Raw genomic sequence first — 15030 nt, forward strand, 5'->3', positions numbered from 1 at the left:
AAAGATGAGAGACTTCAGGAAGAGCAAGGTGTTATGAACCTCTCTATAAAAGGAGGAGTGATATGGATTCAACAAAAATAGGGGAAGAGTGAGAAAGCATTGCAGACTTTTTATTTTATGAAGAATTCAGTTGGCTTTCTTGCAAAGAATTTGGCGCAAAGATAGCTACCTGAATCTTTTTTATTCTTTACAGACACTTTTTGCTAATTAAAGTGTAGAGGAGCATTCTTTCCAACTAACCTGGACTGCCAGAGTTAATGAATCATGCCTGTTAGGATGACTAATTGTTTTTCCTTGGCCTAGAAAAATGTCGTGCTTGCACATGAGAATCCAAAGAAATTGTGGATAGAGACTACCTAATACCATGGTTCTCATCTTATCTAGTGGTTACAGAGGTATTAATAGCATTAGTGATGCTCAGAAGAAATCTTGACATCAACCAATTGCAAGGTAAATGCACTGCTGTTTGCAACAGATGACTTGTTTAAGCACCTGAATCAGAATTTTAAAGAGAAGTTAATCAAAATACACAGCTATTTAGAGATCTCCCAGTGTAAACTAAAACCAAATAGTAGTGGCTACTTGTTTGTTTGAAACAAATGAAACTGAATTAGTCCAAATTTTAGTGTAGTGCAGGTTTAATGTTTCTGTCAGAAAAAGTTGGATTGGAAACCGTAGTTTTTACTATGATGCTTTTAGTCTTTATGCTGAGTTAGACTATAAACAAGCTCCTGACTGAAGGTCTATTAAAACATGAGAACACCACATGTTGCCCCTCACAAGACTGCAAATTATGTGCAAAACATGGACAGAAACTGTATTTGTACAGCACCAGTCATAGGAGGATTCAAACGTTTTACAGGAAAATATAGGAACAGAGGTGAAGATAGTGACATTAACATGTCCCTAGAGCTAAATGAGAGCATCTGGCATGAATAAAAGTGGGCAGAGACTGAAACCTTGAGGAACCACAAATGTGATTGATTGGATTTTTAATTGAAAAAACGATACAGAGTAGTCTGCTAAATTATGTATCTAATCTAGAAGGGTATCAAATAGTTTTGTCCACTTTTTCCAGTATATCAGATTAAAAAACTAAGAGAGAAGCACTAAAGATACTGCTTTTTTAATGAAAGATAAGTAATTTGTTTAATACTCTGCTTTTTCAATAGTCCTTGAGAAAACCTCAGGTTAGAAATGGTCCCATAATTACTTATTATTTATGCATTGAAGTTATCGTTCCCAAGATGGAACAGTGTTTATGTTTCATTGAAGCTGAATTTAAAACTGAATTGTGAAAATAAAGTCAGCACTGGGGTTTTTCTTTACAGTTTTCAGCCTCAGATTAGGCATATTTTATGAGGAGGAGACATGTCATGAGTGCTTTGTGTTAACATCATGGAGCATATGGGCTACCAACAACCACTCTCCATCCATGTGTGCAGAGCAGGCATCTACTCAGCACCTCCAGGCTGCTGATGGCTCCTCAGGTAGTGGTAGACCTTTCTAGAGGAACACAAGCTGCTGCAGCCCCCTCCTGCGTCTGGCCTTGTGCTCCACCTACCCTCTTATCCCCATTCACATCAGTGGACAAGTTTTAGCCCCCACTGCTGAGTTTGTCCGCAGCAGCCAGAACCTCTCTGGCCGACTGCCACGGAGAGCTGCCAAAGCTGAAAAGAGCAGGGAGAAACAGGGGGCTGGGGTTAGACGAGGGGGTGGCCAAACAGAGAGAGAGAAGGAAGAAGAGAAAGAAAAAGCACGAGAGGGAGGGAGATGGGTATAACTTTGGGAAACCCAGGAAGAGGCAGCACTGCACAGTTGTTTACTTTAAGCTTCTTTTTTTTTTGGCGAATTTTCTAAAAGTCTTCAACAAGAAGACAAGAAAGCATTTTTGTGCTTGATGTCCTGAGTAAATAGTTATTTTCCTTTTTTTTTCCATCTGGAGAGATTACTTGTTTGATTAATCCGATCACCAGTAAAAAAAAATAAAAACCCTAAAATCAGAAAATTTCTCCAAACGTAGCTGTCATTGAGGCTCGTATCGGAGCTTTAAACTGGACTGGAACCCCACGTGTAGCCACATTCCAACACCTGTTGCAAAGGATTTCCCTGGAGCGGTGTCATGGACTCCTGTTGCTCTGTTGCCTGAGGGAATCTGCATGTCTGTTATCTACTGACCGGCCTTCAGTGAGTGTTAAAGTTGAAGTGTACCTGCCTGTTAAGTGTAGAAGCGGAAGATGTCATCCTATTACCCTCGCACCAAAGACCTGACCCGCACCAGGAAGTCAGTGACAGATTCACCGCCGTCTTCTCCATCCTATACAGACAAAAACTACAGAGTAAGCTTCTCTTCCTAAGAAGTTCTATATTTAAAACATATTAGATTAAATCTGGTTTCTTTTCTGTTTTTTAGAATTTTTATCTGAATTATTTTTGCTCTTGAAAATATCAAGATATCTGCAACAATCTACTGTAAATGTATTTGTTAACAATTTAACTTCAGTGCATTATCAGCAGTTTTATCTGTTATTTCTCTCTCATACTCTAAGTACTAACACACTAAGCCAATAGTGCACTTTAAATTTCACCTGTCACTAAAAATGAACTGGATTAGTGTTACATTGGCATGAATCAGCACTTAACATGACATGTCATAATCAGCTACTTTTCACAGCTTACGTACTAAACCTGTGAAAGAGAGGCAAAAGTTTTATTCTGAAGCGGTCTGGTCCTGTTTTCTGTAAAAGGCTGTAGGACTGAAACATTCCTTCTGTAATTTCCTGTTGCTTTTTGTTTTTTTGTTTGTTTTAAGTGGCCTATTCTCCTGGGCGTAGTTTGACTGTTGTGTTTATGTCAGCTGGAGTCTGTGTGACACAGACATTTCAAGAAAATAGGAAGGAGGAAAAAGGAACACAATGTGATTCTGTCTATCTAGAAATGTATACAGGAACATTCAACGCTGCAGACGTTCTTGTTGTTGCACGGTTGCCAAAAGTACATGTTGTGACTCCCTAGAGGATTCTGCTCTCTTTTATGGAAGTGTCATTCCTTCTCTGCTTTGTCCCTGGTAAAACGCAGACACTAGTTTTCCATGATGTCAGCCTTGTCTAAAATGGCAGAATTTTTTGCTGGAAGGGAAAGCGCAGAGGGAAAGTGATAAATGGATGATTAGAGCGCTTGCTGTACAGTGCTAAGATTTTTGATAGGTTTTGTAAAATTTGTTGCATTATAGCTAGGGATCAACATGAACACAAACAAACAAGTGTTAGCAGTGCTGCCTGCTGCTGACTATTTGGCAGACATCCACAAACAACAACAACAATAATATCTTAATCAAATACTTGAATCATGTATAAAAATGAGTTTGAGCTTATCCTTAATTTTAAGAAATCCACTAAATCTGAATGGAAGATAAGATGTTTATCACTATATAAAAAAACTACTCAGTTTAAAATGACTTTTAGACATAATCCTTGACAGACCTTGCTGGGGATAAAGTGAGGGCATATGCCACAGTGTGCTACAGTATAAGACGCATAGAAAGATGATGCTGGAGTATTATTTGTAGAAGTGCTTATTTTTGTATGCAAATGAACTACAAAGCAAATGAGCAATAGTGTGACAGGGAGTATCACCTGTGTAACTATGAAGGTTTTATTTTAAATTGCATAAAACTGTAAAAAAAAAAAAAAATAGATATCAGATAAATAAATAAAAATTGCTTCGAAATAATTTGAAAAGATGAAATGTAAATCTAGTTTTGAGTGTGATCTAAGCTGTTCTTTAGTTCTGAACTTTCTTGACTGAACCTGTCTCTAAATAATGCCCAATTGGTTATGGCAGTTGTTTGCAGTTGTTTTATAATAAATGGCAACCTAGTAAAATCTAAAGTTTCAAACTACCACTACACTTAAAGACATTTTTAGCATTTTGCAATAAAATTTTGAATCCTGTGTTTTATTTCTACATGTTATAAATAAAGAGGGAAATCACTGTTCTTATTCATTTATTTTCTTTGTTGAATAATTAAGCTTAATGCATTGCACTGAGAGAACACAATTTTTATCTCCAAGTTGAAAACCCTTGTAAGGTATTCTCATGAAATCTAAATTCTAGTTGGAAAAATAAGCTGCTTGGTGAGTCATATTCACTTTTCAATTTTAAGGAATCAGTCATTCCTAGAAGTTAGTTTAGGCAATAAGTTTGGGGAAATTGATAAGTGATTTAACCAATTTACAGATCATTTAATTTGAAATATAGTAGTATACCCTCAGGAACGAAGCCCCAAGGGTTTTTTATGAAGGGTTATGAAGTTTGGCTCATAACCCTACATGAAGATTTTGTGATGATTTATTCTCACTACAAGGGGTCCAGTCACCCCTGTTGATTAATGTATGAATGCCAAGTCCGATCGAGCAGTCTTCCTGTTCTAAAACAGATGAGAGAGGAAAGGAAAGTAGAATTTTGTTCTCAGTTTCTTCCTTGGCTCTTTTTCATCTGAGGCCTTTTAAGTCTGTCTTTTCCTGGATAACTGTGCAAAAGCACATGACCACATAAGGACAGGCAGCGGCTGCTAGGCTTAGTTATGTAAACACTTGCTGCAGAACAGCTCCTGTGACTCCTTATGAAGGATCTTCATGCTTCAGCAAATGTGAAAACTGGGATAACAGGTACTTTGACATAGACTGGAGCCATATTTCTTTAGCAAAGTAACCATCTGAAACATGAGTTAAACATCTCTGACCGACGTGTAGAATAGTTGTTAAAAGACATATCTAAACACAACTATTAGTCAAATAATTTTATAATAGTTTTTTTTTTTGCTAGTATTGTGATGTCTAACACACAGAGGACAAATTAAAGCCAGCTGTATGCAGGCATTTTCTAAAGTATTTGTGCACTTTTTCTTTACAATACAACCACATAGTTAACTGTATATTACTGGATTTTAGGTGATATAGGAACAAAAACCTGGGAAGTGAAAGGAAAATGACACATAACACAAATAAAACTCTAATATTTATGGCATGAAAATATATAGATATTTACCCAACCCCATCTACTCTAATATTCCTAAATAAAATCCAGGGCAACAACACCTCTAATAGTTTTGCATTCAGTAAAAATGGTTTTAATGGAAATGGCCAAAACAAAATCAGAATTAAAACAAAGTCATTAAAGCTCCCTTTCACATGCATTATGAGACAATAAAAAATGTGTAGGGGTGTGCTTTGGTCAGAGATCAAAATTGAAATTTATAGTCTATATCCAAACTGTGAAACCAACAGTAACTATGAACTTCACCTGCATTGGCAGTGTCATTCTTTGGGGATGGTTTTGTTCAGTAAGGACTGTAAAGATGGTCAGACTACACCCAAGTAGAAAAGTTGTGCGTTGGAATGTTCAAGTCAAAGATCTGATCTAAATCTAATTCACAACCTGTGGTAGGACATCACATTGCTGCTCACAAACTCTCCTACCTATCTAACTGAGCTCAAGCTATTTTGCAAAAGTGAGGAAAAAACAAAAATCTCAACTCTGTGCTGCTACACGTAGATTGTTGACATAAAACTCTATAAGAAAACATTGAATTCAAAGTTAAAGAGTCATGAGTTTTTGCCAGGTGCTGTACATATCTGCCACTTTACACAGATTCCCCCCATGCTCAAGCAAATACAAAATGTGGTCACAACAATGAACTTGGCAGCCATGACAGGACTCCTGACAGCACAAACCTTCCAGGCCAGTTTGATATCTGCCAGTTGTTTGGGGTCAGTCGGCGGCCTGTCATACTTCACTCCTGATGTCATGATGTCATCTGTGTGCCGCTGTCACTGTGGAGGCAGCAGTTACCTAATATAGAAAGCTCAACCAGGCTCAGGCGGCATGACATGTGTGAAACATTTTAAAGAGGTTTTGGGATTACTGTATATGTCCCTTCTGCACATTTCCTCCTGGTAACATGGGCTTCTGAGGATGTAGTTATAATGTGACTCTCAAACCTTCTTATTGTCCTCCTTTTCTCTCAAATGGAAAATATTTCTCTGCTGAGCCTTTGTTTAGCCCTATCAAACAAACAAATCTGGATCCACTTCAGAAATGTTTACACTGTGTTGTTTTCATGATGCGATTCTGACTGATCAAACTGGCATGTCTTTTTTTTTTCTTTTCCAGCATGAAAGACTGTCGAGGTAAGGAAAAAAAACTTTTATTTTTGTTCTTTTAATAACATACAGCTCCATTGTGTACTGAGATGGAGCTGTGTTGACTTCAGATACGATTCCACTGGAGAAAGTGCCACAGACAAACCTATGGGGCGCACCAGTTCTTACACGAGGAGAGAGACGAGGCTGGCGGCTCTGAATAAACAAGAGCAAGACTCCGCTGCCAAAGACTATAAGAAGGTAGTAAGTAACCCACGCCTCGGATACAAACACACTTCTTCCTTTCCACTGACTCAAAGCTGGTGCTTTGAACACAGCCTGACCGCCCACACCTTATATCAATGCCTTCATTTTTATATCCCTGTGAAATCTAATTGGACCTAAAAGGAATATTAAGAACAAGCACGTAATTATTGTGAATTTTCTAAAATATATTGCACATGTAAGGTACACAGAATATGACATATGTGTTTAATGGGGTCATTAATTGGCCTGGACCTCAAACTGACAGTCCTTTTAAGGGACAGTATATTACAGATGTGTTTTTGTATTTTGTCATGCTACAGCAATAAACTTTGAATGACAAGTAATGTAATTTTTGCCTCCCTATTTGAATGGCAGAGATATTCACTCTGAGCAATTTCATCTGGATTTCACTCAATGACTAATTTTCATTTCCTTACTTCCTTCTGCCCTGTACATTTTATGCTCAACTTTGTTAAAACTGAGTGTTGGGGAACTATTGAGTAGTAATCCAGTAGATCTTGTTTCATTGATTTAATTTCTTAATCACGCTTCAAAATCTGAAAGACAAAGCAAACATGCCAGTGCAAGCGAGTCAGACCTATGTTGCTCTTCATAGAAAGTGCTCATAGAAATTTATATATTACAATGTCCACTTGTATATACAAGGTTAGAACAATTTTTAAATAGTTAAAAAACTCTGTAACTGTAATGAACAAGGGTGGACAAGAACCCCAGTTTATATTGCCACTACGCATACAGAGGAGGTTGGTAAGGGAAGTAAATATACTTGTAAACTTCATTGTTTGAAAATTGCAGCATTTTTTTCTGCTTGAGAATATTTTTTTTCTAATCTGTCTTTTGTTATGTTTATTCCCCCCTCTTTTTGGCTGTTCACCTGAATTTGTGTTTTTAACACAAAAGTGATTCAAATTTTAATAACATGTAATCTGTTTCTTTTTGTTTTAGATGTACACAGAAGCTTTGCAAGAAAATGAAAGGCTCAAGTCCAGACTTCAGGACAGCAAACAAGAGTTGGTGAAGATTCGCTCCCAACTGGAGAAAGTTGCTCAGGTACCAATTTTTCAATGTTTTAAAGAATTTGAGAAGACATGTCAGGAAATGGAAACAAAATTTAAATGGAAAATGGAAATGGAAAAAAAATGGTCCCATCACATACTTCCCAATAATGCCAAAGTCATGACTGTTAGACTAACTGGTCACTCTCTTCATGGTTATCTGTCCTGTGGTGAACTGGCAACATGTCCAGGGTCTGTCATGCTTCTCACTCAATGACTTCTAGAAATAGGCATCCTGCAGCTCTGCAAGGACACGCCGGTATAGACAATACCGATGGATGGAACTTTCTTACCACTCTGATTGATTAAGCCAAAATTCTTTAGGGATCTTTCACTTGTAACATCTGCTTTCCTAACTTACAGAGGCAGGACAGAATGACAGAGCGATCCACCGTTCTTGAAACGGAGAAAAGAGTAAGTAACTCATGCTATTTAAATTCATTACAGTATATCACTAAATGAGTGAACATCCTGATATGTTTATGGCTTCCCCTCCTTCAACATCCCTGTATTTAATTTCTTTATGACATCCAGGAAAAACAAGCACTTGACAAAAGAGTCACAGACATGGAGGAGGAAATAAAGGTTAGTCCTTGCATCAGTAAATGTTGTGCACCAACCCTGGGATTATATGGTTATCATTTTGTCTCAGACACATGCTGTGCTTCATTTGTCTTATTGATGTTTTCTCCAAAAGCCTTAACTAACAGTCCTTGACAGTACACAGCTCAAGCAAAGCTGCTTCCACTGCTGCTAAAAGACTGCTTGTAAATAGTTTTCCCAGAGCATAGTGCACATATAGCCCTCTGTAGATTCTGTGGTCGGCCAGGTGGGTTAGTAGTCAAGGGGAGGAGAAGGTTAATGCTCCAGGCTCATTAGCCACACTGTTATGCTGGGCTACTTTCTGTCTTGTGTTGCAGCTCCCCTGCTCCAATTCTCCCACTGTTGGGGTGAACATTGTGACCTAGTTCCATCCGAATACCAAAATCCGTCCAACAGCAAAAGACCTTCTTTTGTGAGACATTCCAGAGTGTATTCTGCCTGACACAGAAACACAGGCAACGGCAGCAGGCAACTGTCAAGCCTGAGTGTACACAGACAAAGGATTTGAATTTGTACTTAAAATCGAATACATATGTTATTAAACTTTGAATCACTTTTCTATTAAGCTATAAATATTTAAAGGCTTGGCTTAGATTTGAGAAAAATCTAATTTGAGCAAAGAATGGTAGAAATGTAGCAAAGAGCAGTCTGAGATGGAAGCACCTGATGTTTTACCCAAGTGTCATCCTGGTTCCCCTCAGCAGACACCCCCACTGCGCTTCCGCTGTGGGTACCAGCCCTGAGAAGGGCCTTTCTCAGGGAGGGGGTATGGTGAGTGCTCGCCCTGATGTTGATGAGTGATCAAAACCCACCCGTCACCTCACACATTCTGCTTTTGCCAAGCATTGGGGCATGCACACACACTTGGACGAGTTGTCTTACTTACTGTATAAGAACTTCACTGTTTGAAAATCACAACATTTGCTCTGAAGCACCTCAGTCAGCCACTCTAGTCTGTCACAGCTATTTATTCACACCGAGCGAGCTGTAAGTCTTCCAACACAAGGGGGAACTGTTTGCCTAACCTCCAACTTGTTCATAGAGGTGCAACTTAAGAAATCAGAATATCACTTTAAGCATGTATTTCTGTACATTTTGATGATTATGGCAGGAGTGTTAAAGAAGCCTGGGTTGCTTTAATAGTGAATTCCAACTCATCTTTTTTTTTTCTCTGGTGTCTCTCATCCTTCTCTTGGTGCTTTTTAGCTTCTCTATGATGTTAAAGTCAGGCGAGTTTGCTGGCCAGTCAACTACAGTTTTATAATGGTCATTTAACCAGGTGTTGGTGCTTTTGGCAGTGTGGATAGAAGAAGTTCCTGCGTTTTGACTTGATAGAACCCAGTAGACCTGCAACAGCGCCTAACATAGCTCCCTGAATGATCATTGGCTGTGGATACTATATACTGAGCCTGAAGCAGCTTGGATTCATTTCCTTTCTTCCCTCAGACCCTGGGACCATGATTTCCAAATAAAATGCAGAATTTATTTCCATCTGAATAGAGGTTAACTACTGAGGTGTCTGGTTCAAAAGAGATTTAAATAAAGAGATGTAACAGCTATAACCCAAAGCTGTTGCTCTGGTACCATTACGACCACAGCTTGGATAAAATACTCCATAGACAGCCAGATTCTTTCACAATAATGATTTGTTGCTGAACCTCTTGGACAGCCCGCTTGGATGACTGTAATCAGAAGTCTTACCCATGACTGTGAAGATCATAAAAGCAAATTTTTGTAGTATAAAAGATTTTTATTTGGTTTTATGTTACATTTTTAGCACTAATCTGAAAAATTGTGTTTTTGGTTTTCATTAGCTGTAAGTCATAATTATTGAAATAAACAGAAATAAATGTGAAATAAAAGTTTTAGCTTCTGTATAGGCAAATTGACTACCAGCTTTAATGGCTTTAATATTCTTACTGATATTATGTGTGTGCAGCTTAAAACATAAATAAAACAACATTCATTAGCATTAGTTGCCAGTCAGTGTCCAAATTCCTGAGGCTGCTATGCTCCTTGCCAATACTGACCAAACCATTTCTATCTTCTTTATTTTTTCTTTTTTTTAGAATAGGGTTTTAGAATAGGGTTACACTATTGGCCGTTCTAAGCTGTAAAAGTGAAAGAGTTTCAACTCGGATTATTCCTACTTTACAAAACAAAAACTTTGCTGTGTCTTGAACCTCTTGCAGAAAACCTAAATCATTTTTGACATAATAATCTGTGGAACCTGAGAGTCTTGTTCTTGCTTACTCTGTATCAAAGGTCTGAATTTTAACAGAATGAATAAGGGATGCTGGTCATTATATATTCTCACCTCACTCTGACTTTTTCCTCCTGTTTTGCCAAGGACTTGGAAAGCTGGCCAAAAGCTGAAATGGTTTGTTCTAATGCCAGGAGAACATTATATGCTTGAGCTGTTAAGCTCTAAAACCAGACTGTTTTGAATTAGGTTTATGAGTCTGTTTGGTGTTAATTGAAGTAGTTGGGGCTTTAATGTAAACATATAAAACATGTCTTTTATATTCACAACGTATGTGTTTCTGGGTGGCCTAGGATTTTTTCTTTTTTTTTTGTGTAACTTCTCTGGGGATCACATGATGAAATCGATATCAATTTGTCAGAGTGAGTGTTGTGGATTTCCATTGACTTCATCTGTCTCACTTGCGTGGTTTGCCCACGGGCGTAGTGTCAAACCGTAGACATTTCTTTCAAACCACAGTGAGGTTAACCTCAAGAAACCAGGCCAACAATAAAGAGGGAGATGATTCATTACACTGCTGATTGGTTTTATTCACTGAACACTCTTGTACAAAGGCCTACAGAGTGTGTTTTCTGAATTTCACTGAGCAATGATTTAAGGTCAGTTTTAAACAGTACATAATTTCTCTTGCATGTTTTTGCTTTTCTATACTTTTTTCAAATGATCCCTCGTGTGTAAATGTGTGTTCTTGTCAGTTTTTTTAAGTAAGTTCTGCAGCTGAGCTGGCCTCATTTCCTCTGTGTATGCATGCTTGTATGAGTGGACATGGACCCTGTCACTGTCCGTGTTTCTTTCTGCCCTTTGCTTCCCGCCTGCTTTCTCTGCCTGCTCGTCTCTATATCTCTCTTCCCATGTATGCAGGCTTTCCCTGCCCTGGCCCAGATCCAGGCTTTGCGGAGAGTCAACGAGTGTCTCCTGGCTGAGAACAGAGCCATGCTGCGCGTTCTCACCCGCCTCTCTGAAATGGCCTCCATGCCGGAGACAGAGGACCTCTGATCCTTGGGATCGTCTGGCCTAATTTCCTCCCTGCTGTCCCCTTCCTGCACTGTTTAACTTTTACACTTCTCTTTCCTTCTGGAGCTGTCACAGCTTCCACCCCTCCTGTTCTGCTGTCCTCCCCTCAGGCAGGTCCTGTTCCCTTTGGATGATTGCTGTTTTGCATGCTTCCTTTTTCACCTAGTCTTCTTTATAGTATTAAAAGGGCAACTTTCTGCCACATTTGTTATTAACATGAGTGTATTTACATTCATACAAATTTAAAATGACTAAAACAAAAATTTTCTCCCTGTTGCTTGTGTACAGGGAGCAATACGACTGGTCTGGATACGGACCAGTTGTTTACAAATACAAGCTTGAAGAGCATTTGTTGATGTTTGCGGGATATGTACGATTGGGAGTCTGATCAATACAAGCACTGCAATGTATTTGGCTTTCCTTAATTTTGCACATCACAGTAGTGGACATAATTTTTTTTGTAAATTACAACTTAGGTTAAAAGGCTGTAACTTATGGGAAAGCTTCATATCACACACTCATTCATTATCATTAAGTCATCAGTGGGTTGCTGGATTGATAATGACAATGATAGCCTTTAAACACTAATACACTTATTTGAAGCTGTAATCTTCTCCTCAGGACACGTCTGCTTGAAAAGAAGGAACAACCCATGAGCACCCTTAGGCAAAGATAGACTTAACATATAAGAACTAGGTTCAAGCTGTAGCACTTTTGTGCCCAGAGCTTAGATGCTGAACAAGAAAGTTCACAAAAGGCTCTATCTAACAAAAAAGACAGATGGTGCTTACATTTACAAAATGTATAAGGTCAAAAACCTGACCTTATATGAAAATATAATTGCCCCCTTGGTTGATCATAAAAAACCTGTTAATAGCCACATATTTAGGAAAGGTGAGTTTTGCTTCACTGTGCACATCCAGGAAGTTGATGCCAGACCTGTATAATCAATAAATGATTTAACTAGAAGCTGTCAAACAACATGTCTTTGACCCTCCAGTAAACCACAGTGAAAACCAAAAGAAGTAGAGAAACATGGTCACAGGAGGGATTTGTTGTTCCAAGACAGAACTAGTGACTCATTCAGCAAGTCCCTAAAAAACCCTGAACAACATCTAAAGCACCGCAGGCCTCACTTACCTCATTTGAGGTCAGTGTTCATGAGTCGACCATAACAAAGAGACTGAACAAAAGAAGTACCTCCATGGGAGAGTTCCAGGCCGATAACCACTGTGTTTACCCAAAAATAACACTAAGGCTCACCTCCCATTTGCCAAAAATCAGTGTGCCGAACGTTTCTAAAAGTAGAATATTTCCCCAAAGGTCCTGGGGCAAGTCTTGTCTGGTAGTGTGTATTGTGCATATTAAGACAAAAGTATTAACAGAAACATAGCGATGGTATCAGACAGCTTTCTTATGGAACAATAAATCCTTCTCCCCACCAAATAAATTACTATCTGGCTGAAATTAAATTATCATTTAAAAATAAAATGTTGTATTCATTCAAGGTTTAAGTATTTAAGTATTAAAAAAAAACTGAATCCAGCTTTAAGGGGGCAAATACTTTTCCATGGCACTCCACAGGTGTGTTCAGTGGTAGTGTTGCCCTCAGGGTGGACAGATCAACTCATTATATATATTTATAAATACGTGTGTATATGCACATATATACATGTGTGTATATATGTAGAATGTCTTTATTTTGGGGGTTTTGCATTTATGTCTTAATTGGAAATGACTTAACATGTATTTGTATGAATTGAAAGTGATTCTCTGGGGTGGGCAGAGGGGTAGCCAGCCTCCCCCGACCCCTCGCTGTTTTCAGATATGTGTCGTGTTGCATGATGAAAGGATTGTTATTTGTGTCCTGCAAGGGGAATATATTTTGAAGAGTAGATGTTTTTAGTCAAAGTCTTTCATCAGACTAAGATTTAGAAACTTCACCTTTTCTTACTTTTGTTAACGAGTATTTCATACCCCATCTCTCTGCATACTGTTCTCACAATTCTCACTGCATGGTCAACTAAGCATGCTGTCATTACCTATTCTCAAATTTTGGTGAAACCTTTGGCTTGTTAATAATTGTTAATACTGCTAGAGCGTTTCGTATTGCATTTGAAACGGTGGCGAATTGGCCATTGCAATAGTTGATGCTTTATATTACAAACGTCTTCAGTAGCTACTAATATTAGCTTCCAAATATGCACAAGGTAAATGGGGCATTTTCTAATTTTGTGTCTTTCCTTTTCCTTTCTGCAGGTCTTAACCGAACTCAAGTCAGACAACCAGAGGCTAAAGGATGAGAACGGAGCTCTCATTCGAGTAATCAGCAAACTGTCAAAGTGAAAAGATGTCTGAACCTTTTGTTCTCGTCCTCCAACCTTGATTCAGCAGTTTAATTATTCACAAGGTTCCATGTTTTACCTCCTCTATGAGTTATTGATAGGCCATCTTTGAAGCTCGTATAGGCATAGATCTTGAGCAGTCACTTCAGTTTTCTCACCTTGTAATTATTTTATTATATTACATAGTATATATTATTTATAGTATATAGTACTTTTCACATCCACAAACAAGAGAACATGCGTACTAGTATTTGGACTGCAGTGTCTCTGAAAACATAGAAATACCTTTGAAGTTTTCCCATACTGTGTGATATCACACTGATGCTTCATTTTTGTTTATACTCTTTGCAGCACATGGTTTTAATAATGCTTAAATAGTCTATAAGATTTGATCATTTTACTGGAACATACCAATGGACTTGAGAATACATTCTTTCTATTTTCTCCCCGATTGTGTGTTTTTTTTTTCTCAAAAATAAGAGTGATGCCTGAAAGATGAAACTTTGTGGTTAGGTTCTGGTTGATATTTTTTGATGCATCATCCAGATGAAGGACAGTTCAGTGGCCTACAAATGTTTAATTTACATTTATATCTTCGTCATAAAAAAAATATCTTACGAGTCACAAAAATATTTTGTTTTCACCAGAATACACAAACACTCCTGAATCAGTTATGCTTATTACAATCCATATAAAATATTGAAAAACTAAAGACTAAGGAGGTATTTCTGTAAATAAAGAAGAAAGACTGATTTAAATGTATTTATTAATAAAAAAATATATATATTATTTGTACTCTGTGTTCACATTTTTGCTTTGAAGGAACACATTTTTGTTTGGATTGGGCTGCAGAAGAGGGGGTTGATGTGATGGCTGTCCTTGTTTGAAATAATAAAAAATGAATTTTAAAACCATGACATTCAAAAACCAAAATCAAACCCATTGCCCAATAAAATCTTTCTGAATTGCCAAAGCAACTGTTTAATTTTTTAATCTGAAGCTTTTTTTATTTTTTATCAGAATTGTCACATCTTCAAGTTTGCAAGAGAAATTCACAACATTTATACTAAATTGGAGTGCTCTGTAACCGACCTTCACAGGAAATAAAAACCTTGCAAAGCTATTTGCTTGTGTAATATCTCTGAAGGCCATATTGACTGAAGTTGTTTTATCAAACGTTTACGCACACACACAGGTTTGTGTTATCGACTTCCATTCATTTTAGTAACTGCATTTATGCATAACACAGACAATTTTTCTAACCCTTACCATTACTAGTATCTTTCTTACCCCAGCCTTAAACAAAACCTACTTCCAAC

The 15030-nt window shown here is 37.8% G+C and overlaps 1 protein-coding gene across 4 annotated transcripts; it reads left to right on the forward strand.

The window, feature by feature from the left end:
- Positions 1-1722: 1722 nt before the first annotated feature.
- ppp1r12b (protein phosphatase 1, regulatory subunit 12B) lies at positions 1723-14905 on the forward strand. 4 transcript variants are annotated; one of them, XM_028009879.1, is made up of 8 exons: positions 1726-2339; positions 6175-6191; positions 6275-6404; positions 7377-7481; positions 7850-7900; positions 8021-8071; positions 8794-8860; positions 13626-14905. In XM_028009879.1, the coding sequence occupies exons 1-7, from the start codon at positions 2238-2240 to the stop codon at positions 8830-8832; spliced, it is 495 nt and encodes a 164-aa protein (XP_027865680.1). In that variant the 5' UTR covers positions 1726-2237; the 3' UTR covers positions 8833-8860; positions 13626-14905. The 4 variants fall into 4 exon arrangements, with proteins under 4 accessions (XP_027865567.1, XP_027865680.1, XP_027865645.1 ...); XM_028009872.1 differs by having other exon boundaries at positions 1728-2339; positions 8791-8860; XM_028009766.1 differs by lacking the exons at positions 8794-8860; positions 13626-14905 and adding an exon at positions 11214-11476 and having other exon boundaries at positions 1723-2339.
- The last annotated feature ends 125 nt before the right edge of the window (positions 14906-15030 follow it).

The sequence above is a fragment of the Xiphophorus couchianus genome, chromosome 1 (assembly GCF_001444195.1).
Source record: "Xiphophorus couchianus chromosome 1, X_couchianus-1.0, whole genome shotgun sequence".
NCBI classification, from domain to species: domain Eukaryota; kingdom Metazoa; phylum Chordata; class Actinopteri; order Cyprinodontiformes; family Poeciliidae; genus Xiphophorus; species Xiphophorus couchianus.